Genomic DNA, 24,527 nt, shown 5'->3' with positions numbered 1-24,527 from the left:
CCCTTGTTTGTTAAGTTATGGTATGTTCTATGCTTATAGCAGTTTACTTTTCTTTCTTATTATTATCCACAGATTAGCAATCACATTTACATAAAGTAAAGTGCAGATAGAACATTAAACGATTGATAGAAAACAAGCCAAGACAAGAGACACAAGATGTGGCGGCTAGCCAGGGACAAACCCCACAATGTGTGGGGAAACCCTTTGATCAAATCTTCTTTTATCTTCAATAATTCAGCAGAGAGAAATAGTACAATAAATCTGATTTATATCAATAGTAGTAAACCCTAGATCAGCAGCGTCAGCGTTAGCGACTTCATCATCAAACTAGGGCAGACGATATCTCACAAACCGACTGTCGGATCGGCTTGATTCCACCACCAAAAGTTGCGACTTCCAGAGGAGGTTTAGATGAACCTACAGTGCAGTTCAGATGAGGAGATCTTCTAGTCCACGCAGGTCAAACTTCACTTCTGCAGTTGCAGCTTCAGTTTCAGCAGCTTCCTTCAAACTAGGGTAGTCGATATCTTGCAAACCATCCGTCGGATTGACTTGATTCCACCACCAAAAGTTGCGGCTTTTAGAGGAGGTTTAGATGAACCTACAACGCAGTTTAGATGAGGAGATCTTCTAGTCCACGCAGGTCAAACTTTACTTCTGCAGTTGCAGCTTTAGTTTCAGCAGCTTCCTTCAAACTAGGGCAGTCGATATCTTGCAAACTGTTTGTCGGATTGACTTGATTCCACCACCAAAAGTTGCGGCTTTCAGAGGAGGTTCAGATGAACCTATAGCATAGTTCAAATGAGGAGATCTTCTAGTCCACACAGGTAAAACTTTACTTCTGCAGTTGCAGCTTCAGTTTCAGCAGCTTCTGGCTTCACATGTGTGAGGGAGAGACCCTTTTCTGCGCAGTAGAGAAGAGACTCTTTTCTGCGCAATAGAGAGAGAGAGATGTGATGATATGAGTGAGTCCAAATGAGGAAAAGTCCTATATTTATATACAACGTTGGTGTTTGAATAGATGCGATTGTTGAGCTTCTGAGCCTATATGAGTTGTAGGTCGGCTTGATAGTACTTTCATAATCAAAATAAATTCATATCTCCATGAATACTTATCGGAATCGGATGATCTTTATATCAATCCTACACCTCTCGACGAGAGGAATCTAATAAAAATATTATCAGCCATGAATAAGATGACCCACATGAAGTTTTGCCCTAGTTCCCAATTTTAACATTGTTGCTTCTCTGCTAGGAACAACTTCTGTCACTTGGGATAGCTGTTTTTTGCTGCTGCTGCTCTGCTCGGCTGATGTCCTTAGTTCTCCTGTGATCTACAACCACACTCTGATACCATGTTGGAATTTCTAAGTCTAACTCGTTAGAAACCCTTCGTGTACTTTCTGATTTATTCCTACCTACTTGTTCTGTTAATTAACAAGTTATTTACCATGTAAATACTAGAAATAAGTACAAGTACATGCTCAACACATTACAGATGATCAACTGAAGGAATAAAAACAAGCACACAAGTGACACCGTTGTTTTTGGACCAATGTCCTTGGAAAAACCCAATGCGGGAAAACCGGTGCAGCTATCTGAGGGTTTTATTATTATGTAGTTTTTGAATACAATCTGGGTGCCAAAACCGGCTCATCCAATAGAGAATAATCTCGGCAGTAGTACCTTTCCTTCGGAGACAGATGCTGCGGCTGAAACCCTGGATAAACACTGTGGCAACTCCTCAGCTCCAATCTGCCGCATGAAAAACCCAAACGTCAGCCTCTAGGGACTGCATCAGCCTCTTCTACCCTCTGCGTCAACTTTCCCGACAGTTCCTGCAGTTCCCGACAATTCCGGCTGTTCCTCGTAGTTCTTGTAGTTCTCGACAATTCCGGCTGTTCCCGACTGTTTCGGCTTCTTCCCTTTGTGCTAGCTTTCCCGGCTGTTCCGACAGTTCTCGGCAGTTTCGGCTATTCTCGACAGTTCCAGCCTCTACCCTCTGCATTAGCTTTCCCAGCTGTTCCGACAATTCCGGCTGTTCCTGGCAGTTTTGGCTTCCGCCCTCTGCGTCAGCTTTCTTGGTTGTTCCAGCAGTTCCCGGCAGTTCCGACTGTTCCCAGCAGTTTCGACTTCTGCCCTCTGCATCAGCTTTCCGGCTATTCCCAGCAGTTCGACTTCTGCCCTCTGCGTCAGCTTTCCTGGCTGTTGTGCTGATCCTACCAACACTATCTTTGCCTCTTTGCTTCTGTATTCATTGCCCCTCAGCTGCATCTCTGATCACTCTCTCGACTTCCTCAACAAACTCTGCCCCAGAAAGTCGAAATCTTGATCAACTCGATGTGTTCTCCAAGTGACTCTCAAGCCTCCTCTTATACTTTTCTCGTTGAAAATTCAACGGTCGAGATTAAGTCCCTAATCAATGCCTAAGATTAACTCTTGCTTGATCCATGACTTTTGGACCCTTCTAACATAGTTTTATATTAATTCACATTAATATTTTATTTTCCCTAAGTTTAGACTTAGGGACTCCATTAAAAATATTAATTATTTTAATATATCCCAAACTGTTTAGAATCCCTTTCTGGGTATTGGAGATATCACGTGCCATAGCCTCTGCACCAATTTTCGTGGTCAGAGCACATCCGATGCTACCCCAAATCAACAGAAAGCTCTTCAGTGAGCTAATTGGACATGTGCTGGATACCACCGTGATCTTCTTTAATAACCAGAGGGATTCGATTGTTGAGGAATCCCGTGTTCTATGATCACTCGAAGCATATTGACATCAGGTACCGCTTTATTTGGGATATGGTACAACAGGGAGCAAGAAGGCTCCAACACTCTGGGACTGATGTGTAGGTCGCCGATATTCAGATGAAGCCCTTGGGAAAGGTCAAATTCTTGACTTTCCGAGAACGACTAGGAGTCGTGGAGAGACCCTCTCCTGAGGGTCTTGTATGATATGGATAATGAGCTCTGGGAGCTCTGGGGGGCATGGGGTACTTCTTGGAGCCATGAGCAACCATAGGGTGAGTGGTTCAACCTTCCCCTAGTGGTTTGCTATGTAGGTAGGATGAGTGGTTCATCCTTCTCCTGCTGAGACACAATCATAGGGTGAGTGGTTCAACCTTCCCCTAGTGATTTGTTGTGTACAGGGTGAGTGGTTCAGCCTTCCCCTAGGATACCCCATGGCGACATGTAGGTAGGATGAGTGGTTCATCCTTCTCCTGCTGAGACATCCTACCCATGCAGTCTGGGACTCATGGGAAGTACCTCTCATTTGGCCAATGAGTAGGGAAATGAGGATAGGGACCATAGTACTACCGATGGACGCATTGTGTACTACCATACTCCCTATGCTAGGATGATATTGATCTGGGATCAATTGGAACTGACTTCGGGTCAGTAAGAGTGGTATGAGACACTCTCTTTATTTGGAACTGATTTCGGATCAGTAAGAGTGGTATGAGACACTCTCTTTTGGGACTGACTTTGGGTCAGTAGAGAATGGTATGATACATTCTCGATCACTTCTTCTTCTTCATAGTTCAGCAGAGCAGAGCAGTGCAGGGGCACTACATTGATGGCAGAGATAGTATGGACTAGCAGATGGATTAGCAAATGGAGTTCTCCCGAGTTGAGAGAGAGTGTTAAAATTGGCAACTAGGGCCTAACTCCATGTGTGTAATCTTATTTATGGTAGCTGATATTATTTTTGGATTCCTCTCGTCGAAAGGTGTAGGATTGATCTAAAGATCATCTAATTCCGACATGTCTTCATGGAGATACGAATTTATTTGTGTTACTTGACAATTTGTCAAGGTTGGCCAACAACCAAATTACCCCCAACCTATGCTCAACATTTCACCATAAATAGAAGAGGTCTTCAAGTCATTTTACACACACATCTCTTGTGATCTCTCTCCACTTGTTTGGGTTTTGGAGGTAGGAGAGATCTAAAGGAAAATACGTTGCCCTAGAGGAGATGCCCTAGCCCTAGACGCAGTCAAAAGGAGAAGGCTCTACGCAGTCCTAGGAGACACTTCTATACGCTATCCAAAGCCGCAGTTAAGGAGGGTTCTATATGCAACTAGAGGAGGCTTCTATCCACGACATTTAAGGGTGCCCTAGTCGCAGTTAAGGAGGGTTCTAGATGCAGCTAGAGGAGGCTTCTATCTGCAACATTTAAGGGTGCCCTAGGCTGCAGTCAATGAGGGTTTTTATGCAGCAAGAGGAGGCACTTATACGTAGTAAAGAGGAGGCCTTATTCTGCAGCCAAGAGGAGCATCTAGCCACTGTCCTAACCGCAGTGAAGGAGGCCTAAAAAGAGGTTCATATCCGCAGTCCTAAGTGCCCTAACCGCAGGCCTGATCTGCTGCTCTTGAAGAGCCCTCATCCGCTGTCCAATCAAGGAGTAAACTGGCCGCAGAGAAAGGAGGGTCAAGCCATGCCCTAGCTGCAGAGAAAAGAGGGACTAATGTTGCCCTAAACGCAGGTCAAATTCCGCAGCAACAACTGCCCTAATCCGTTGTCAAGAGAAGACTCATTCGCAGGTTTTGAGAGGCTCCTAATTGCTGTCATACACAACTCACCTGGCCGCAATTTGTGAGGCCCTAATCCACATTGTAAGGAGGCCTACAACCACTGCTAAAAGGAGTCCTATCGCAGTTTGAATTGCTGTAGGTGATAGCGTTGTAACAAGGTTATGACTAAGGCTGTCCTAAGGTAACATTGGAGTGTATATTGACTTCAGGTGGCAACGTGGATTAGGAGAGTCTCTCCTAGGTGGATGGCAGCCCTTGAAGGGGCTAGTTTTCTAACAGCGTGGAAGGTTACAAAGTTTCTCCTTGTGCCCTATCTAGAATCGCAGGAGCAGGCAATCAGAGGAATATTGTTGCTGCATTGATGATCATCTAAAAGGATAAGTTACAGTACTCCTTGTGACTATTTGAAGTATGTCAGTGTTGCATCCTAGAACAATCATCATTATCAAAATGATGGACTTACTGATGTTGTCATACAATATCTGATTTGTATATTTGTACTATCTCTCTCTCCGCTGAACTATTGAAGAATATAAGAAGAATTGATCAAGGGTTTCCCCACATTGGGGTTTGTCCCTAGCTAGCGCCACATCTTGTGTGCTCTTGTCTTGGCTTGTCTTCTACTGTTTATGTTTATGTTCTATTTGCACCTTACTATCATGTTGATGTGATTGCTAATCTAGAATTGATATTGAACTAATATGAAAAATTGAAGTAAATTGCACTAAACATAGAACATACATAAAATTAACATGACTATTATCTGTGTTCATCACCCCCAATGGGGAGACTTTGGGCTAATGTTTATTGGATAAATATTTAATTATTTAAGTGACTTAGATCCAATCTCCACCATTGATCTATGAAGGCTAAGATTTAATCCTAGTTCTTTATCATTTTGGAGATTAGGGATTTGGCCTATGGAGAAATTATAAAGAGAATCTAAGGGCGAGGATGTAGATGCACAAGAGAAATTCAGAGAGAGATTTTCTGAAGAATTTGTATGAATCATAGTGAAGATTTGTTGAATGATTCACATAATGAAAAAATGAGAAAAGTGTGCAACTGGGAGTTCGAGTGAGCAAACTTTTGTAGGTGGAGCACAAAAAAGGAGGGCCAAGATTCGTTGGAGGTTGAGGTTGGGTTTGTGGAGTGGTGTTGCAAGGGTTGGGAGGCCGAGAGGGTTGAGGTTGCACCAGTGGAGGGGCTGAGCAACTTCAATAGGGATGAACTTGTAAAAGAAAGCCAACAAGTGCAGAATAAATTTCTTATTGTACTTTTTATGTATTTTTAGAGGGCCATTTTTCCTATTAAGGGAGCCCATAATTTCTCTTTAATAAAGAGAGATTAGAGGCTTATAGTAATTGTTATTCTTTGTTTTTTTCTTTCTAGAATATTGTTTGAAATATTTTTCATTGCTATTTGCTGAGTTAAAGTGCCATAGAATTTTCTATTTTTTTGTATTTTTAGAGGGCCATTTTTCCTATTAAGGGAGCCCATAATATCTCTTTAATAAAGGGAGATTAGAGGCTTATAGTAATTGTTATTCTATGTTTTTTTTTCTAGAATATTGTTTGAAATATTTTTCATTGTTATTTTCTGAGTTAAAGTGCCATAGAATTTTCTATTTGTAATTTTTAGAGTTTATTTACTGCAGAAAAATCCATTTATTGGGTAAATAATTGCATGAGACAATAAATCCAAAACCAACACTTGAAAAGTAACAATTATAGCATAAACTAGCATCCAAGTGGAAAGTCTAACCACATATACTTCCTTGGAGCAATAGATGGGATTTGCACCATTGTCACCTCAGTACAATGTTCCCTTCACTTTAGGTCAGTTCCTAAAGGCCAAAGGGGTATCCCTAGTCTAATAATGATAGAGCTTAAATAAATATCTTTAGTGAATTAATCTACAAGAGATTGTGCTTTACAACATATATATAGTGTTGATGTTTTTGCAGCATCAGGTAGACGTTTTTCCACAGGGTCGTGCTGATTTGACTAGTGGGGGAATGATACGTTCACCCAGTGTTACTTGGGAGCGGGAGTGAAAATGGGTGCGGGAGCGACATTTTCAGAAGCTCCCGGTTTGGGAGCGAATCCCGGAGCGTTTTTTATATAACATATATATTTTTTATATTTTGATACATATATGTCAACAAAAACATGTGGAATGATAATTAGATATAGAAAACATAAAAAACATAGATTGAACCATATAACAACAATCATCTAGAAGTTATAATCTTCATCAGCCACGTACACAAGTTAGTAACGTAGTAACATACAACATATTGAGTCTCATGATTCATCAATCTTAAAGTTTCAAGCTTTCAAAATTCAATATATAACATTTATCATCATTGATCACCAAAGTTGTACTTGTAAGCTAAGTGTAACCATTACAACAAATAATATCTAACATGAAATGAAATGTTATAAAATGAAATGAAATGAAACAACTTTCAACTTTCATGAAGCATCATATTCATAATTCATTACTAATGAGTTATAATTGCCAACTTCAAACTTAAATTGTCATATATTGTTTAAAAAAATATCATAATAAACATGAAAGAGTCAATAGTTATAAAAACTACTAGAAACTAGAAAAGACAAGTAATCTATTATCTATTGCTTATGCTTGGGCCTCTTGCCACCACGAGAAATGTCTAATTTTTTAGTCTTGTTGGAAAATCAGGGTTTCTATCATTAATGTCACCCTCTAAGCATTAATATCCAGAGGATCTTTGTCATTTCCTCTGTATCTGTATAGGGATATTTGTCATTAATATCACCGTCTAAGCATTAACATAAGATAGAAAAAGCATAGCATGTCAAGTCAAGATTTTGTTTGAGTGATGCGTACATTTTTAGGAGGGTCATGATAGAGGAGTTCGACAACCCATATCACTAACATCAAGGTAGATCGAGGGATTGGTTCCCTTAATTAAATACGAGTTCCATACCCTAATACATGACAAAATTCAATGGAAACATTGTAATCCCCCAACCCTGAAATCCTGAAAAACTAATAAGTCTGTTGGACTTTGAATGAAATAAAAAATTCTACTTTCTCCATATGAAATCCAATGAGGTCGGAACCACTCTCAAACATCCTGAGTCATTTCATGGTAATGTTAAAAATTTAAGTAAAATGATGAAAATGAAGATTAATACATTACATGAATTACATATCAATACTAGGGCCATAGGCTTGATCATTAAGCTGCCCCACTCAAAACTTATTTGTTTCTTTGAAAAAAAATTGCATTTGGAACATTATTGCAATTTTTTTTTTCAAAAAAGGCTAAATGCTCCCGAAAAGGCAGGGAGTGTTTTCTTTTTGTAGGGAGCGCGCTCCCAAGGCACTCCCAAAAACGCTCCCAAGGGAGCATGCTCCCGCTTGGAGCGCGAATTGGGAGTGGGAGCAAGAGGGGGGGAGGGGGAGGGGCGCTCCCCCGCAACCCTGTTGACGGTTCACCTATGGGGCCATGTTGATTTGGCTAAGGGTGAATGGCTAGGGGCAAACTTTCTCCCATGGGATCATGCTGATTTGACTAGGGGAGATTGATACATTCACCCATTAGGCCATGTTGATTTGGCTAGGGGTGAATGGCTTACGATGCTCACATTGTGCTTTGTGGTAGAGTAATCTATTTTTTTATATAGTGGGTTTGAATTGTTTATTGATTGAGGCTTTTCACCCAGCAATGGGTAAACAGTTCTAGTCTAATGTTGAGTTGTGATGTAGGCTCCATTAGTGGAGAGGTTTCTTGTGATGAGAAGCCACCTTGATGGGTCTCTACTCAACATTAGAGCTCTATATAAATAGAAAGCATGTGAGAGGCAAATTATTGACATAGCTACATCATTGAATCTTTTCTAGTGCAAGAGAAATTCGTCCAAGGAGAAACCTATTGCTGAAGATCATCTTTATCACTTTGATCTCTCTCTTGTTCTAGCTGCACATGTGAAAGCAGATCAAGTTCAACCAGCCTTTGACAGTTTCACGTGTGGATTGATCGAGCTAATTTGATTGAGTTTGACCGAGTTGTTTAACCGCAGAGTTTGACTGCACGTGTGAGTTGACCTCAGGTTGGCCACAGGTTTTACATGTGGATTTTGACCACATGACTATTGACTGTTGACTGCAGGGCTAAACTTGACTAGGCTGAATTTGATTGTAGATTGACTGTTTGACCAATGTTGACCTTTGAGTATTTTGACTGGTTTGATCAGCATTGACTTGTTACTGTTTGACTAGGTTTAACTGGTATTTGACTTGGATTATTGGCACAATTTTTAGACAAAATTTCTGATTTGTAAACCTTGCTGAAATACAATTTCTCCTCAAGAAAAGATTGCTGGATTTTCTCCCAAGGTTGGGTTTCCCAGGTGAAATTTTTTTGTGTCTATTGTGCATGGCTGTCTTTTTATGATCTTTATTGTTTCTGCTGCATTTATGGTTGAGATTTTCTGAGTATTATTATTCAGTGATAACAGTGGCATAAGAAATACTGTTTGAAAATCATTAAGAAGTAATTATTAGGCAGAAAATTGTATTCTACCGCAATTGCTATAAAATTTCAACATATAGCAATGTAAAGTTACAAGGGTTCCAACAATTAAATGATTAAATGGTTTGCATCCTCTTAATGTATTATGAGTTAGAAGCTAGTGGATCAATTCCAAATCTGATTATAGAGTATACAAGAAAGTATAACTATAGATTTGTGTTAGTTTGATTATCATGTCAATCAAATAATTCTTAGAGGGAGTACCATCAGAAGGAGCCGCTACTCATTAGAACCACAAGAGATGAGATTGTTTAATACAAATTGATAATATGTAATGCCCTTCAAGTGCCAATCAATTATGTGCTTGATTGAAGGGCCAGTCCAAGGCTATCCTTAACCTTCAAATCCGTTGAATTAACGATTTATTGCAGAATTCCAGATTTGAAGTTAGAGGAGATCAATCCAAGAGTGATATTTCAATCTTTACGAAAGATGTCTTGGATTGTTAGCTAAGATTTTATGATATGCAATGAAATAGTAACCCAAAATTGTTTAGAATCTAGTTCACATCAAATTTATCATTTTAAATAAGCAAGAACTTCCACATTAGATTTGTAAATGCAACATTGTCATCGAATTGGCCACATGAAGGATCAATGTTTTGATCTTCATCCTTGTGAGCATTGTGGAAAACATAATCATCATTCAAATAGATGTTCCAAACACCAGGCTCCTACAAGAGTAAAGATTCACCTTGGATGGATTGCTTCTTGGTAGTTGTTGTCAATAACCAAGAAGATATATTGGTTAGACTACAAAATCCATTCTCGAGTATTGACACATCTTGCAGTAGAGAGATTTTTGACTTCTCACCTTGTATTTGATAGGGGGGCTTATCAGTGATTGACAATCAAGCTTCAAATTTTAAAGTCCTATCAATCAAGCAAAAACAAGTGAGCTTGGGCGACAACCATAGCTAGGACTAGAGCTAGTAGCCAGATCCTAGAGCCAGCGTCAAAACTATAGTGAAAGTCATGTTCCATGCGCACAATTTGGTTTGTGGTCACCCCAAAACCACCATTTGGTTTGTGGTCCTCAAACCACAATCACTAGAAGACTTACAACTTCTTCCAGACAATAGTTTATGGTCATCTTTAAACCACTATCTGAGAACATTTCCATTTTGTAGAAGACATCAACTTCTAGCTAGATTCAGAATTGTTTCGGGAACTGCTTCGAGCCGAGTTCTAGTGTTGGTGGTCACCCTTAAACTGCCATTCAAGAGAAGACTTCAACTTCTGCTACCCATTTGGTTTGTTCCATCAGATTTAGAGAGCACATCCAACTATTGGTTGTTATCCACTTCCAGATTTAGGCTCTCTTGTTGGACTTACATACACCCCTTTAGATTAGATGTGGGAATGTTGGAAACCTAATCCTTAGGGACTATGGTAAATTTGTATTATTCACTCAAGAGGAAGGAAAAAAGCCACAAGTGAACTTGAATAGCCATTTAGTATCCAATAGACCTCTTGGAAGATGAAACCAAGGGTCATAAACAAATGTATTTATGAGTTTCTTGCTAATGAGAAATCCATGTCACGATTATCTTTTCATCTTGTGTTTTCCAACAACTATGACCATCAATGTTTTCACCTTTGAATGGATTGATCAAAGCTTCTTCTTCTTGCTCTTGGAAACTTTCCTCATCAACCTCTTCTTCTTCAAGGATGCCATCACCATCTTCAAAAGAAAAATATTTCTCTTCTTTTGCTTCATTTTCTTGGAGAAGATCCAGTAGAGCCTCTTTTCAAAGAGGTTTGGTCAAGTTTTGTATGGTTTCTTAGTACTTTTAGAATCTCAGAATAAAATGCTTAAAAATTCTTCATTAAGTTATGCATTGGAAGATATGCTCTTCAAACTGTGGGAACATTTAATCCAAACAAAATGTTGTGTACCTAGAAAAATAATGAATAATCTCATAAATGCATCTTTGCGTACCAAATTTCTAAAATTACATTTAGAAATATCTTAGCATGAGTCATGGCCAAAGAAGAATCCCCTTCAAATTTTGGACAATTAATGTAGCAACTTGGACTATCATGATTTGAGTATCTTAGAACATCCTAGACATCCAAAGCAAGGTAATAACATATGCAAATTCTAAGGAGCCATTTTCTATCCCATTCAATTTTCACAATATATGATAATGGATTTGTCAGGATGAATCTTAAATGCCTTTTAAATGATGCTTCTTCCATCGTACAAGGACAAAATCTTTGAAGATCAATGAGAAACAAGGGCCTTTTTCCTCTAATGGAGTTGCTATATAAGCACACTAAAGAAGGATTTGAGATATAGTTATCAAGGAAAAAGGTTGAAGCATAAACTTCGGATCTCGAGGAGGACTCAACTCCTCCCCAACAACAATACCAAAAATTTTCCATCAAAATCTAGCATCTAGTGCAAAGCCTCACTAAGTGACCTAGATAATGTGCAACACATGGGAGTGTTACCTTTGTCACCTCAGTAACTACTCCATCCCTTTAGTGAAGGACACAATCCAATAGAAGGGAGGCTTCCCTGATAGGGCGTAGTAATCTGAGGATCTTAAGCTAAATGGCCTCGAAGAATCCTACAACAAAAAATCACTAGATATTGATTTGACAAACTACGGTTTGCAATGGATTAAGGAATGACTACAAGACTTAGGTTCAAAGAGCCTATGGGTTAGCAAGAGAGAGTTCTAAGTTTGGACATTTTGCTTTCACATCCCAATCTTTATGAGGTTCACTTATATATTCTTCACCCCTATGAGACACAAGGCATAGGTTTGAATGCACATATACAAGATCTGCAATCTTCTACAATCCCAACTTGTTGCGCTTCACAGAATGAATGAAGCTATAGGTGCTACAATTACATACTGTTGATGAGGCGCTTGACACTCATGATAGAATACGAGTCGCAAGGCTTTGCAAATAAACACCATTTTCCCCTTGACAAGTCCACCACTTAATAGGGTTCATGGTCCTCCTCTTATCCAAAGCTGATGTGTTTACAAAGTCTTCTAATATACAACAAAACAAACAAATTCCTCCTTTACATCAGTTTGTAACGAAGCTAGAGACAACCTCTGAAATGCTTTCTTCACTCCATTGGCCACCTCTTTGTCCTTATGTGGAGCCTTCGTCTTCCTATTGTTTTGAGCAATGAAATCTTCATCATAAAATTTTGGATTTAGAGCATGTGCCAAAGTGTGCAATGGAGTGTTAAAGCCATTCCACCTTGTAACAATGATGGACCTCGCTTTGCAAAATCAAAATCAATAAAAGGAAGAGTGGGAGCCTCTTGTGTAATAATTTCCACGTTTTTCTCAACCATGGTATCCATGCCATCGTAAACATCTACCAAAAAAGGTTTCTCTTTGTTTGCATCTCGAAGAAGATCAAATGCAGGTAATGTGAACTTGAGCAAGACATCAATCTTGCTCCACCAATCTTCATCAATCAACACCCTCCTCACTGAACTTCCCTTATTTGAATCTACCTGTCTCCGCACAACCCAAGTTGCACCCACCAACATACTCATTAATGTAGCTTTGACTTCAACAAGGTGACACAATATGATGAAGTTTGGGGCATACTTTGTCTCAACAACTTTGAGCAACTCCAATTTGGATTACTCTCAATATTGCTTGAGATTGGTGGTAGTTGGTGATGAATTTTATAATCTTCCTAGCTTGTCCTATGACCTCCTTAATCCATATTGTTTTAGCCTCAATCTCTTCAAAAATCAGATTTATGTTATGGAAAATGCAAGGAGTCCAAAATATATAATTGTATACACTCTCAACAATTGAGACTGCAACTTTGCAAACAAGTGCATTATTTGTGATATCTTGCACCACTTTTTTTAGTCCTACTTGTTCAATTGCAACAATTAAAATTTCAGCAATGAACTTACTATCCTTTACCTCACTTGAGAAATCTTTTGCTTTTATGAGCATGACTCCTTTTGATTATAATGCAATGACATTAATCAATGGCCTATGCCTTGTATCAGTCCAACCATCTGAGATAATGGAAACACTTGTGCTACCCCATGAACTGTGAATTGGTGTTAAAGCATCATCAAGAAGTTTCCTCTCTTTCTTGAGAAAAAATGTTAAAAGATTGTCATAGTTAGTTCCTTTGAAACCTTGAGGGGCTTTGTTAATTGTTTTCACTAAATCTTGCCAATATGGGAACTGAACCACATTAAAAGGGATGCCACAAGTAGAGATGGCCCTTGCCACTTTTGATTAAGCTTCTTATCTCCCTTGATTGTCAAACATTTTCAACAATCTACTCTTTAGTTGGATTTGATGGCTTGGATATCTCCTCTTCTATTGCTAGCAACCTCCTCTTTTCTTGCCTCATTGCTAGTGCTGTCCATACCGATTTGTATTCTTTGATTCTTCAACCTTTGGGCATCATCTTGCTCTCTCTTGAATGTAGAGCTCACCTTTGGGTTTCATGTATGTGCACAAACTTCAACACCCTTTACTTCTTCATGCAAAATGTGAGCCTTTTATCTTGTGTAAGAGCCCTTGAAGATCCTACCAATTTTGCATAAGTTGCAACTCCATTCACATTTAACCCCAACACCCATTTCCTTGCTTTGGTAACATGCTTCGAAAGTGAATAGTATTCTTGCTACTTGGTTGCTTGAGTAGATCTATGGGCATTAGAAATACCACTTTGAGAAGTCATGAATGTTGCAGAAATAGAAAATAAATCACTCGGCAAAGAAATTGCTGACCACACCCTTCTTCTTGTTGGAAATGAAAAAAAGTTGCCCCAGAATGCTTGCTGCTTGATGCAGGAGCATTCAGCCCAAGAAAAACCATTGCATTTTAGTAGACATAGGGGTATTGTGTTTTCAAGGAAGTTGGTTTCTTAAGAGTGAATTAAATGAAATTATTAATGTTTTGAGTGATTTTAATGAGAGCAGCTAGAATGGGAATTAATTGAATCTTGTGAGGCATAATTGTAAATGTTCTCGAATGTAGGAGAACATGAGAGATTTATGATAGATGAGAGATAGAGGGATTTGAGAATTAATTGTAAAACTCAAATTAGGAGTCAGTTGATGAATTTATGGATTAGAGAGGAGTTTTAGGAATAAGGAAGAGATTTGGGAATTTTGTTAAGGAATTTATGGATCTAAACTAGAATTGGTTTTAGAATCCCTTTGTATAAATGTAAGCCTAAAAGGCAAAGACATGGGGGAGAAAGTAAGAAATTAGACAGGCTAGATAGATAGCTAGAGTGTGGTTTTAAGCCTACGGGTAGAGTGTAAATAGAGGCCACTGATATTAGAACATTAGGCTAGAGAGACAGAGATCTCATTCTGTAATCATTGTTTATAGTTATTAATATAATCAACTCAATTCTGAGTTCGAATGTGTGTTCGAGTGTTAAATGATGAGTGATGATTGAATTGGAATTCAGTATAAATATGTGTGCAGGCAGAGTTGACGCGAATACACAGAGGAAGAGAAGAGACATAAGATCTTAATGGGCGAAAGAATAAAGTATCGACGCACAGGATCCGTTGGATCTTTAGGATCAACGGACAGGATTAGATCACAAGAGAAATGAACTAGCCTTGAAGTGTTGTGAAGTGCGATCGCTTCGATATATCGCATCAGAGGAAAGCAAGAGGAGCAATGAACGAGGGCCTTAAGTAATCCTCGATTGTGATCAAGCGATATCAAGTGTGGTCCGTCGGATCAGGAAGAAGAACATCGACGAAGATTCAATCTAAGTACTGGCGGAGAGGGAAGACATGTATCGATTTGGACTGTAGGATCTAAAGACATCGTCATCCAACGGATATCGGGCCGTAAGTTGATCGAGCGTTAACTGTAAGGGGCGGACCCGAACTTTTATAAGTTGGGAGTTTATAATGCCCATCGGATCCAAAAAGGCATTAACCCTCGTGTAACTTGTTCACTCGAAATCGCTGTAGAGCGTCAGATCAAGTGGATCTTGATCAACGGTTGTAAAGCATCGGGCAAGTCTGTTGATCGGGAAGGATTACAGTCGTCGGATCGAGGATAAGATTGACAGAGGAGAAGGGTTGTGACAAAGGCATTGAGATGGCGGACCCGATAGAATTATATGGCGTAGTTTGTAGTATTTGAAATTTGACAGTGTAATCGCATATCAGAAGCGGAAGGTTCATGTGTAATGTGACCCGCGGAGATGCGATTGCGATAGGGATAAAGGTAACCTTGGAACTATGCAATGGCTTTAAAAGTGCGGAAAATGTATGTTTTATGTATATTTCCCTTTTAAAGGGTTTATAATAGAATAAAGCATGATATGAAGGTTTTATGGGTTAAGTCCGAACTAACCAAAGGAAAGTGTGAGGTTTGATGTATATATGTGGCTTTAAGGACTTAATAAAATATTAACGAAGGTTTATAAGGGGTGATTAAGTCTGATAGAAAGGTGGTTTAATAAAGACTGGGCTATTGTAATGAATGATTCCGTAGAGTTCAATAAAGGGGGCCTAAACCATTGATGGTTGAAGATTTTGACTCGATAGTGAGTTAAAATTCCTGGGACAAATATGATTATGCATTGTACATGCATACTGTGGGTGTAAGCAGGGGTAACCCTGCATCACTGCTGTTGTAGGAGGCTCCTTTTGCAGGAGAATGTGTGAGAAATGAGTGAATGAAGTGTTTTTTTTATAGAAAGAAAGGTGCTATTAGGGTTTCTAGAGAATTCTAATTTTACTTTTTTCTAGAGAATTCTAATTCTATTTTTTTAAGAGAAATTGGCTTTAGAGTGAAATAAAGTTGATGAAAAATGTTAAATGAAGTGCTTTTGGGCCATAGAATGGATCCACACCCTTTTTGGCTTCTTGAGTAGCTGAAGTTAGCAAGTTAATTTGTTGAAACCCCATGGAATTTGGCCAAAATGGTGTTGATTGTACCATACATCATTTCCAAATCGTGGAATGCTGTATGGCATGGTTGACACCATTTTGGTGTTGTTTCACCATTTCAGAGCGTTTCCGATATTAGTACATTGCTTGGGGAGGCATTTCCTTCTATATAGTTATGCATCTATGTTATGTATCAATATATCATTCTGTTATGCATCAAATTATTATTTGAATATCATTTATTATGTATATTGTTTGTTATAAATAAATAATCTAATTTTAAGGTCATGGCCAACCCAAACACCAAATTGGTGTATGAGATCACCTTGTTTGTGGGATAAGGGATCTGCTTTTGTACAATGATTTGATTGCTAAAGTCTTCAAAGCTAAGTCACATGACAAAAGAACATGGGACACGAAAGACACATAAATACGAGTATTTGACATGAAACACGACAACCCCAGAAACAAGACACGGGAGAAACATTATATATATAATACTAAAATATAGTGTCTAATCCATAATTTTTAGAAATTAGAACATCTATAAATATGAATCAAATAATCATAATTGCGCAGATTAGCATTTAGTGTTATAACCACGTTTTTAGTGTTTAGACATATTACAATTATTAATGAATATTTGTGTTAAGCAAACCACTTCATATGTTGCAGATCTATTATGAAGGAAATTCAGGGTAATGGTGTACCACAAAATTAATCAGATATGTTAGTATAAGGTAATATAACAAGTTCTTGAACCAATTTGTGGATAACACTCCGGAACACCAGAATCAAAGAAATAATACGCAAAACAACACTTATCAATAAGAATTGTGGCATTTAGAAAAAAAGAGAAGCTACGAATTAATCTTCAGAGCACATTAACTTGAGTGGCTAGAGCCCAAGGGTTAGCTTAAAATTCAACCAATTAAACCGATATTCAATAAATAAGTTCATGAGTTATCTTATATGAGGGATTAGTCATTTTGCATGAAGAATACATCTAAATCTGAACCAAAAGCATCAAAGTTTCGAGTTGCCAGTTCTGGAACGACAATTGTCAGAATAGTGTGAATGGAGGTTTCAAAGTAAGTTTGAACCCTCTTAACTCTTTATTTTGTATAGAACCTATTGCTTAACAATGTTTTCTTGTCATGTTGCTCCTTTTACATTCTGTGGAAGAAATTCATCCTTTAATGTACAATTTCGCTGGTCAATGTCTAGCTCATCCCATGCGGGGTTCGAATTGAACACTTTCTACTATATTAGTAACATGCTCAACAATATTCCTCTCATGACTAGACATGAAATTGACAGAAAAATGTAAAAGAAATCAAGATGTGGTGCTTTTTTACTTTGGGATTTTAGTGGGACACGTGTCCTAAAATCAGATAACATTATGGAACATGTTCGACGTAGTCCAAACACGTGCCTTGATTTTAGGACACGATGAAAAACATATCAGACATGTTTTATGGGTCGTGTCGTGTATGACACGCAGAATAGGGGACACAGAACCCCTAAGGGCTGTGTTGTGTGACTTAGCTACAAAGGTGTACATACTCTACCCCTCTGGGTTTGAACCTGTGAACTCTTATGAGGAAACACATTTTCTTCACCATTAGATCCAATCAAACTTTATGTGTCAAAGTATCATTGTGTTATGATTGAGTCAATGATTATTGATTAATATTACGTATATTTATGTTTGTTTTTTCATTAGTTAAATTTTAAATTTTTAGTATTTCAGGTGTGGTGTCCTCTGTTTGGAACACCTGCATCCCTTGTGAGGTTCCCTAAAATTTAAGGCATCTCTGCACACTTCTTGGATGCGTTTCCACATTCCTATGTCTTTACATCCTAAAAACTTTGTTCAACATTGTCATTCACTCTTGCCTTCATAAATCTGTGAGGGAAACATAAAAGCATAATCTACAACACAAGTTACATAAATGAAAAAATGTCAGTGTTCCGTATAAGCAAGAATATCAAATAGCACATTTGAAAAAGCCGAATTTTTGAACTATAGATTTGGGTAGCCTAGATTGCAGAACTTTGCTTTTATTTTCCTTTTGAACCAGTGAAAGCTAATACATTCCATGCTTATCTCTATTATATCTTGAAATAATTGATTCTGTTATTGTATGGTTATTCTCAATGAGCTTGTCTATATGCTTGATTGGTGCTCTTATCCAATGTCATAGGGTTCACCGAATTTAACCTTGAGGTTCGAAATTCAGAGAACCCCCCAAAAAAATCAGATTTGTTTAGGTTTGCCGAACCTGAAATCCAAACCCGAAGGTTGAACTTGATCTAATTCAAACCTCAAGTCGAACTAAAGCCAAATTTGATAACAAAAATTGAGGTTCACACTTATGGATTATAACTACTTGATGTTATCGACTTCCTTTTTAAAATTTTGAAATTTGAAGATGTTCTCCATGACTTTGCAATATAGTTGTATTGTAATTTTTATGTTTAAATCTAAGTCACAGGAAACGTTGCCCACAGATCTGTTTCCGGTCGGAAGCAAGGAAACTCGTACCATATGGCCTGGAAACTCGTTTCCTGCCGTACTGGACCGTTTCACGCTGGAGAAACATGGCCAGTACGGCTGGAAACGAGTTTCCAGGCTATATGATGGAGTTTCCAGTTAACACTTACAATTTTCTTTTATTTTTATTTTTTTATATTTTTGCTTCTAATTTTTTATTAGGTGACTAAAATATCTTCTGGATGCTTCTAGATGCCTCTCTCAAGTTATAAAAATAAAAGATTTTTTTTAGTGGGGAAACCTAATGTTCAAGCCCATGGCCCTAGTGTTGATATGCAGTTCATGGTAATATTTAAATTTTTAACATCACATATGGAGAAAGTAGAGTTTTAGATCTCACTCAAAATCCAGCAGACTTATCTGTTTTTCAGGATTTTAGGATTGGGGGGATTGCAATGTTTCCATTGGTTTTTGTCATGTACTACGGTATGGAACTTGTATTTAATCAAGAGAACCAAGCCCTCTATGCAAGGGAGACTCCCAATAATCAAGAGCACCTAGGGTACTAGGGTATGGAATTTGTATTTAATCAAGAGCACTAAGGTCGTTCGACTATGTAAGAGGAGACTTCCAATCAAGCACGAGACAAGAAATTAGAAATTTCTCGTTGCTGATTTTGGATATTGCTATTTTCATTATGTGATCATTCATGAGTAAATGTGATGTAAATTTAGAGACTTGTAGTTTATGCATTGACAATTGACAATTTAATCATAATGTAATAAATTAGAATGTATCATGTATGCTTTATGATTGCACATATTTCTTAAATCAAAATGTCCTAATATATATATATATATATTGTGTTTCTCTGTTTCCAAAATTTGAGGGGGGCACGTTTCGTACCCGTTCCCGTTTCGGAAACTCGTACTCGTTTCTCCGTATCATGCAACTTAGGTTTAAATTCTGATTATGTTTGAATTTTGTGATTTTTTCAGAGATTACAAGTATTTGACATTATAGACATGGTTGAAAATTATGCCATTTATTTTTGCATTTACAAACTACTATGGTGTAAATTTATATTTAACTTATGTCATTGATTATTATATGTTATTATGATTAAGTTATTTAAGTATATTTACTAATCAGAATTCCTACTCATATATGTTTATTGATTGATTTTTATTTTTTATTAATTTATGTCATATATATTTTTTTTTCCAGAAGGAAAATTCGTAATTTCCATTTAAAAGTATAATGAAAATTACATGCTGTGGTATCAAAAAACCAGGTTTGGCTTATGCATAAAACAACCGTGTGATCTGTAGTATCCTTATAAAGTATATACATGAGAAAAATAAACAGTGTCTGTTTGGCCCTCAGCCTCAAAATATCAAAATCTGAGCAATCTTATCTGTGGACATAATGTGATGCAGAGTCAAAAACCGAAAAAAACCCGTGACCTGTGGCTGTCATTCTCCTTGATCTGCTACCTCCTAAAGGCCTCTGACAAAAGGCCTGTGGTATATATACTTTGAAAATAATGTATAGTCGAACTTAATGCCAAACCTAATACGAACGTCATTGGAAAATTCGAATTTGAATCGAACTTAATCGTTACGGAACCTGAATTCGAACCTGAACCATGTGACATAGCTCTTATTGTGGAGTTGCGTGGTAATTTCTGGCAAGTTGTAACCTCTAAACATTAATAAGGATGCAAACAAATTTAAGCTCCAACTAGGATTTATGCATGATTGATTTTGTCTTTTTATTTTGCCTCAATCTAATATTATTTTCATTTTCAAATGTACAGGCACAATCAGCAAATGTAGCAGAGATATGGCTATGGCAGGTGGGCTCTTGGAGAGTTGTTGGTCGTCTTCATTCCCATGCCCTGACTGTAACGGAAGTGAAGTTTTCATGCGATGATCGTTTCCTGTTGTCAGTCTCAAGGGATAGACATTTCTCTGTATTTCAACTAGAGAAAAATGGTATACAAACATTTGCGCATTTTTAAGTGTTTGATATTTTTTGCTTTCACATCAAAATCATTGTTTTGTAAGAACATGAATAGATAGCAGATAACCTGATGCAATCGTTTTCGATAGGTAATGATGAAGTTAAACACAAACTCATTGCAAAACAAGAAGCGCACAAAAGAATAATCTGGGCATGTTCCTGGAGCACACGCAGTCACATGTTTGCAACAGGTTCCAGAGATAGGACCGTGAAAATATGGAAAATTACAGAAAGTGGAGAGAGTGGAACTTGTGTAAATCAATCTTCACTTCTGCCTCAATTTAGCAGCAGTGTAACTGCCCTATCATGGTCTCCACAGAACGATTTCAAGGAGGATATACTTGCAGTTGGCATGGAAAATGGGCTTATTGAGATCTGGAAGATTGAACCTGGTTTGAGAAACATGGTTGATGATGGCGGGCATTTTGTGTCTGTCAAAGCTTCCAGAATGGTACAGTTGGATGTTTATTTGTGCCACGTGGCTACCGTTCACCGTTTGATCTGGAAAGAAACCTCTAAAAATGACAAAACTATTAGTATCAATAATTCCTCTTCCTCTGCAGTTTTGCAGCTAGCTTCTTGTGGGGCCGATCACACGGTGAGGATATTCAATGTGGTCTTATATTGAACTTTTTTATGTTCTTTCGCCTCGTGGAAAAATTAGTCTTCATGAGAGAAGAATTTCTCGCTCCTGTTTTGGGAGTTTGCAGACTTCAGTTCTCAATGTTTGTTTTACTCACTTAGATTCTTCAAACTTGTCTCATGAAATGTGATATTGGTTATCACTTTATTATGATAGGTTCCCATTGTCTTTATTAGGATATTTCTGTCTTTTAAATACATGCATTCAAGACCTGACCTGAGTGTAAAATTTGTAAATATTGCCTCAAATAATAATAATACAGTTGGGTTAATTGAGGCTGGACAATGGAGATGTGATCTATCTATCTGTACGGGTTGTACGGGTTGGTTGAGGTTGGACAATGGAGATTTGTGATTCATCTATCTCTACGTGTTGGTAATTCATTTGTTCCATTCCATTAAACTCTATTTGTCATTTGCAGCTGCGAATATTATATTATAGCTCGTGAGTTGCATATAAAACTAAAACGCATAATGTGCTGGCTGGCTCCTGTATACTAGTTTCTGATCGTTCTATTCCAAGCTCTGACCAATGCATATAAATGAATCAATCAAAAGCAAATGAGAATGGGCTAGTCTAACTTTAAATGTTACGATTCAAATACAGAAAAAAACACAGATAATGATATTGGCTCAAGCGAAAAATGCTTCCCTCTCTGTGTCAATATCCAATCAGTTAATTTATTACTCGTTGCTGGGCACAAGTACTGAAGTGAAAAAAGTTGATACATAGCTTCAGAAGGTTAAAGTGAGAGATCCTTGAAATAATACAACTTTCCATAGTGGCAAAGAAACAAATAACACTGCCATCGTTATTTAGATTATAATTTTTTGGTTGTCAAGACTCAAAACGAAGATGCTACATTAATTATTTACCCGCACAGAAAGGAGTCATAAACACAATCGAGGGGGAGTAAACTATCACACTAAATTCTGTCAATTTTTAATTTGGAACAGCACTCTCTTTTTTGGTTTTTTAATTTTCAGCAAATGGATTTGCTAGTCTCAAATACAAATATGGTCTCTAATCGATCTTAATGTTTCAAATGCTTATGAACCAGCAAATCCCATCTCTTTATATTTATTTCATTAAAATTTTTCTAAGCACTGCGAGTGTAGTTTATGTCAAAATATAACTGAAATATCTAGCAAATGAGTGTTTAAACTGTACTCATTTGTTAAAGATAGCATGTTTACCAGTTCATTGAACTATTCATGAATTCCCAAATGTTTATTGTAATTAGCAATTTATATTGTTTGTTTGAAAATTGTAGCTATGTTGTATAAATTGACTTATAAATAAATAGATTTTTAATTCAATTTTTTATGGCAATTTAGAGGTTGCGAACTTGAATCACTTTTATAGACATGCTCATTAGGTAGATCCATTTGATCACGGAAGCTGGGAATCATTAGAATATTAATTGAACAAATTTCCTTTTGGTGTTAGGTTTATTTACCATGAAACTCATCTTCTAATTATTATCAAGTTTTGTTTATTGATAATTCTTCAATATAAATATAAATATTCAAAATGATTACTTGTGGTTGATTATCTGATGATTTCACAAGTCTATGTAGTACTAGGGCATCATTAATTCAGAAAATATTAATTTATCATTATCACTGATCTATGAGATTTGACATTTTTTTCGCAACTAGATGGAGGTAAATCCAAGTTCTCACTTTTGATCTAGGATTTAGTGGCTTATATACGTAAAGTGAGACTAAATAAATTCTATTAGAAGCTTTTTAGTGGCACACGATTCTCTATTGTAGAAATTGTATAAACATTTTCAATTATTGTCACTGATAATATCTGCCAAGAATAAATCTATTCATATGGCTTCTGATTTTTTGTATATATATCAATTTTTGGGAAATTCCCAGCGAATTTGGGCTATATAATTTTTTTTTCAAAATAATAGTATTAGAATGGTAACAAAGATGAATTCAATCTTCTTGCATAGACTTATTAATGAGTGTTTTAAGGGATTGATTATTCTTGTGTGAAATTCATCAATGTCTTTTTATGTAAAATAAAAATAAAAATTCAAGATATTTAGCTCTCACGCCTATGTAGACAACACCTTTTCGTGAGGAACAAAAAACATATTTTCAGTGAACATTTTCTTGTAAATTTCTTGCAAATAACATTTGTATCTAAAAAATTAAGCATGGTTTCCACTTTGTAGTACCGTTTTAACTTGACAAATGTTGAAACACATTAAAGTTTCAAGGGACAAACTCACTGTTTATTTGTAGGTTAAAGGCTAAGATTATAAGGTTGGCCACTTTTAGAGAAAATATTGAACATTCACTGAGGTTGTAGGGTGCTTAAATTGAAATCCTTACTAACAGCATATGAAAGGAAAATGACATTATTTAAAAACTGAAAAATTCAGTTTCTCTCAAGATAGTGAAAATGAGAGACAACATAGTTAATAAAACTTATTTCTACGATGTCTAAATGGGATTCCAATTTTTAATATCATCTGGATTGTTTATAACTCCTAACCTTCAAGGTTAACCCTTCAATTACATATTTGCAAGGTTTGACATCATGATTTTTTGAAATGTTTACTATTTTAAATATCTTATATTAATGAGGTTTTGAGATTGCAAACATTGGAGGAAGGTCGTTGAAAATAGGCTACTCTAGGGGAGTGTTGGGCTTTTTTTTTGCCACCAAATGCATTTTATTGTTCCATTTTTTGTTAGACTTCCAAGCTTTGCTTTACACTATTTTAGAAAGGCCCTTGAGAAATTGGGAATGTTATTGGAATGTTTATATCAATGAGTCTTAAGGTGAATGAATGCTTAGGGGCCAACTCTCTCATAGCCTTCATTTTCATCTTGGAATTGAGTCTTTATTCTCCTTAGCTAAGAACAAAAATTGACTATGACATACCTCATGATCAATAGTGTATGTGAGACTACTATGTAATGGACAACTCTAATAAGAACACCTCATTTTTTCATGTTTTCATATTAATATGAGATTTGTGGCAGATATTATTCCTTATTTAGAGGATCTTATACTTTGAGATCATAGATAACTTTTGGAACAAATCATCACATGCCCAAAGATCTCGTGTTGTCTAGAATCTATTTTTCTTATTATCCCATTGTCATGCAAGTGGAAAGAGCTACATATATATTGTTAACTTTCAAACGAGAACTTGGCATCAAATCTCTTCCATAGTCTAGAGCATAGATTCTGTATAGAGTATATGATCACTATAGTGTACTGCTTTATGTCTTCTGATATCAAAACTTATGAGAGACCCCTCTTCTCATATTTCTTTTTCTTCAGAGCTGCCTAACCAATTTGAATGATGTATCTTTG

General features: G+C 37.1%; 1 protein-coding gene across 2 annotated transcripts in view; it reads left to right on the top strand.

Annotated features, from left to right (window-relative positions):
* ELP2 (elongator protein 2) overlaps nt 1-21,464 on the top strand; it is a 357,421-nt gene extending 335,957 nt beyond the window's left edge. For both annotated transcript variants that reach the window (XM_089403264.1, XM_089403263.1), the window contains exons 10-11: nt 20,331-20,508; nt 20,626-21,464. In XM_089403264.1, coding sequence (XP_089259390.1) covers nt 20,331-20,508; nt 20,626-21,164 — 717 coding nt within the window. In that variant the 3' untranslated portion in view covers nt 21,165-21,464. The remainder of the gene's footprint in view (nt 1-20,330; nt 20,509-20,625) is intronic.
* Nucleotides 21,465-24,527: the final 3,063 nt, after the last annotated feature.

This window comes from Pinus tabuliformis, chromosome 2_1 (assembly GCF_031772625.1).
Source record: "Pinus tabuliformis cultivar Carrire ecotype Pingquan chromosome 2_1, CPIR1, whole genome shotgun sequence".
NCBI classification, from domain to species: domain Eukaryota; kingdom Viridiplantae; phylum Streptophyta; class Pinopsida; order Pinales; family Pinaceae; genus Pinus; species Pinus tabuliformis.
Note: the sequence above shows the minus strand (reverse complement) of the source record. Positions and strands in the feature narration are given on the sequence as shown.